The sequence below is a fragment of the Chrysochloris asiatica genome, unplaced genomic scaffold, assembly GCF_000296735.1.
Source record: "Chrysochloris asiatica unplaced genomic scaffold, ChrAsi1.0 scaffold00078, whole genome shotgun sequence".
NCBI lineage: Eukaryota > Metazoa > Chordata > Mammalia > Afrosoricida > Chrysochloridae > Chrysochloris > Chrysochloris asiatica.
In genome coordinates this window covers 6,859,612-6,863,675 of record NW_006408596.1, presented here as the reverse complement: position 1 = coordinate 6,863,675, position 4,064 = coordinate 6,859,612, and the positions used below count along the sequence as shown (strand labels likewise).

General features: G+C 43.5%; 1 protein-coding gene across 1 annotated transcript in view; it reads left to right on the top strand.

Moving 5' to 3' along the window:
• The window catches only part of LOC102819264 (cytochrome c oxidase subunit 6A1, mitochondrial-like), a 5,133-nt gene extending 1,676 nt beyond the window's left edge, over window positions 1-3,457 (top strand). The window contains exon 3 of the mRNA XM_006865445.1: window positions 3,374-3,457. Coding sequence (XP_006865507.1) covers window positions 3,374-3,457 — 84 coding nt within the window. The remainder of the gene's footprint in view (window positions 1-3,373) is intronic.
• Window positions 3,458-4,064: the final 607 nt, after the last annotated feature.

Genomic DNA, 4,064 nt, shown 5'->3' with positions numbered 1-4,064 from the left:
TAATTACAATCCGCTCCATGCATCATCATTCAACAGTATTTGCTTCTATTCCCTGTTTTGTTTTTTTATATACACAAAAAACACTCAAAAATATTTAATCACTTAAACATCCAAGGGGTACATTCTGCAATGCAAGCCTGCCTCCTGGCTGCCAACACACAGCCTTTTTTTTTCCATGAGTCTGGAGTCCTCAGCTGCTCTGTCTGTCCATGTCCTCATCTCTGGTGTTGCTGCTTCTCTGGATAGGGTAACACTTTCTGCTCTTGCTCTTCTCCCTTGATGATCCTAGGGTCCTCTGTTTCTGAAATGTAAGATTAACTACTCCTCCTTTTCATTACAAAACTTCTACCTTTACAGTTGTGACAATTATTAGTCATTATAGAAATTACTATTGAATTATAAGACTCTTATTCCATCTCCTTTCACCAGACCCATCTAGACAAGATGAATGCTATTCAGTGGGGATTCTACCTTCCCCTGCACACTGTGAAACTAAACTCCCTCTTGAAAACTTGTAATCCAGTCACTTCATGCCTTAATAGCCTCCCCATTTTAGGTAGTCAATGTCTAAGTTGCCAATCCCTATCAACCTTGTGTACATTTGTGATGTGAAGATTCGTTCCCTCTCAGTTGGTATTTTGAGCTACTACATCCATAAATATGGGTCAAGTTCATCAAATTGTAGTGATTTTCACTTGTCTCCTTTATCAAATTTTTTTTATCTTCCTTTAGTAAAGTCTTGGTGTGGCACTGTGGGCTAATGTGTCAGACTGCCAAGTCATTTGAAATGCAAAGTCAGTGGTTCAAGCTCACCAGCGGCTCCTTGGAAACCCTATGCAGGGTCACTATGGGTCAGAATCGATTCGATGGCACTTAACAACAACAAGTCGAGTTCTACTCATCCAGCCATAGCAGCTAGGTCGGTCATATAGGTAGTATTTGCAAGTTTGGGCATTCTTGTACATCTCCCCTCACTTCATATCAGTTGGACTCTTCACTCTCAGCTCTAGCCCTCCATGGCTGTATCCTTATCCATGGGCCTAGGAGTCCCCAGGTTTTAACCATACTTCAGACCACCCAGCCCTTTCTCTTCTCATCTCCAGGTTGACGCATCCCCTGCTTTTTGATAATGCCCTGAAATAGTATCGGTTGTATAAAACTTAAAGATTTAGGAAAGCCTCTTAGAGTGACAGAGGCTGAAGGTGGTCTGTCTGAGACCTGGACATCTGGCTGTTGTTAACTGCTGCTGTTGTAACTGATATTGAAGAGACCAACAGACTCCCCTAATTTGTACCTCTACATTTGTTATCTTCTCAACTACTTACTCCTACTCCTTTGGCTATTAATATACATGTAGTCATAGTGTGGCGCTGCAGGATCATGCCCTGGACTGCAAGGTTGGTGGTTCAAATCCACCCGCCTCTCCTTGGAAACCATATACAGGGTTGCAAAGAGTTGGAACTAACTCAATGGCACTTAACAACAACTATAATAGTAAACTATATCACCTTCCCCAGGTCGGACTGACCTCATAAAGACTTAACATAGACTCTTAGATTCAGGAAGGATTGTTGAGTCTTTGAGAATCATCACTATTGATATTTTGAGCTGGGTATAGCGTATGTGGCATAGGATGAGCACTGGACCGCAAGATTGGTTTGAACTGTTATGTCAGCAGTTTAAACCCACAAGTTGCTCCTTGGAAATGCTATACAGAGTGGCTATGAGTCAGAACTGACTTGGTGACACTGAACAACAAGGAACCCTGCTGGCACTAATGGCTACAGTGGTAACTGAAAGGATGGCAGTGTGAGCTCACCCAGTGACTCCACGCAAGAAAGACCTGGTAATCTGCCTCCTTAAGGATTACAACCAAGGGAGGCCTCTGGAGCTGTTCTCTTCTGTGACATGGGATTGCCATGACTCAGGATTAGCCCAGCACCATCTGTAGCATCAGTTCTTGTTATGGGGACTGTCCTGTACAATGTAATTGCTGACCTCCCTCAACAGATGGCACTTGTTTGCAGCTGCTGGATCAGGCCCTGAATCCTGAAGACCCTGTACAAAATGAGACTGGACCATTGTGATCCATATTGTTCACATTAGCTGGGGTTTGGGAAGCAGAGTGCTAGGATTTTCTTGCATTCTCAGGAAATTCTGCTGAAATGTGCATATCCTAGCAACAGAGAGATGGGTAGTGGTTGCTCTTGGGGTTCATTTCCTTGGAATTGCTCACTGCCACCTGCATGGAAGGAGTCCTGATGTGGCTCTGTGGGCTAATGCGTCAGACTGCAAAGTCATTTGAACTGCAAGGTCGGTGATTCGAGCTCACCATCTACTCCTTGGAAACCCTGTACAGGGTCACTATGGTTCGGAATCAACTTTATGGTACCTAACAACATCAGCCTACATAGAAAGCCACCACTACCTCCTTAGATGTCAGTGTCATTTCTTGAAAACATCTCTAGACATTATTCAGTATTCCCTGGGGGAGCAAACGTGTCCCCAGTTGGAAACTGCATCTCCTCCTTCCCACGTATCATTTTCATACAGAGGATTTGAGAATTACACTTGTTTAAACACAGTACGGAATTCCTAGTTACCAGTGAGGAGCTCTGGTAGCATAGTGGTTACGAATCGGGCTGCGAACCTTAAGGTCAGCGGTTCAAAACTACCAGCCGCTCCGTGGGAGAAAGATGAGGCTTTCCACTCCCGTAAAGATTTACACCCTCGGAAACCCTATACAGGGTCGCTATGGGTTGGAACCGACTCGACGGCACTTAACAACAACAACAACAACAGTGAGACTTAAGAGTAACTGTGTTGAGCTAGATTTTTCATTGTCTATTTTACAGAGGTCTGGTTGTACAGTGGGTAAGTTCTCTGCTATTAACTGAAAGTTCAGCTCTTCACACTTAACCATCTGCTGTGTGGGAGAAAGATGTGGCAGTCTGCTTCTTGTAGATTCACAGCCTTGGAAAATCTATGGTGCAGTTTTACTGTCTTACTGAGTCAGTAGGAATCCTGGTGTGATGCTGTGGGTTAATGCACTGGACTGCAAGGTCAATATTACCACAAAGTTGGCAGTTCAAGCTCACCGGCTGTTCCTTGGAAACCCTATACAGGGTTACTATGGATCAGAATTGACTGGATGGCCACTACAACTGGGTCACTACAGAGTCGGGACTGACCCTGTGAATTTGGTTTGGGTTTGCTAGTCTGAGTTTCCTTAAATTATGGGAAGGCTGAAAAATGTCATTAAAGACCAAGATCTAATTGTTTTTTTATGTATTAAGCAGTTTTCAACAGTTCCCAGCCATGCTATTTCCAAACAGTTTTTTGGAATTGCCTAATTGATGTCTTCACTCCACAGCCTTTTCCTTGGGGAGATGGTAACCACACTCTGTTTCATAATTCTCATATGAATCCACTTCCAACTGGTTATGAAGATGACTAAAGAGAACCTGGACCACTACTGGGGACCACAGCATTGGACCATTACTCTGCACGCGGACCAGAAAAGTATATAGGACCTGAAGCGCACTTTTACATGTTATCAAATGATGACCAATACATTGATGTCCCATCTTTTGCTTTTGAGAGGAGATGGCTTAAATAAATAACTTCATCATGACCTGAGAATTGTATTCTTTGGTGGCATTTTTCCTTCACATTGGTGTTAGTTCCCTTTCTGCACACCAAGGCCTATGACTGCTGTTCAGTGTCCATTGAGTGGAATGAGTCTTTACAACAGGCCTTGGCCTGGGTTTCTTGTGCCCAGGATAGGTAGAACAGTGAAGCTTATTAAGTATCTAGATTGGGCCTTGACAGACTTTGAAAGGCAGGCATTGAGTGGCTAGCAGAATGACTTGCCTTTGCATCTGAAAAACGTACGCAAGGGTTTCCAGAGAATTGCTTTCTCTGGGTCCTGTTTTGTCCTGTCCTGTTTCATCCGCATTTTCTGTGAAATACTCTTTGTAGCCTGAGCATTTTTTTCCTAACTTGTAGCTACAGGAATTGTGAGGAAAAATTCCTTATCAAAATCTAAAGCCTTTGAAGTAGCT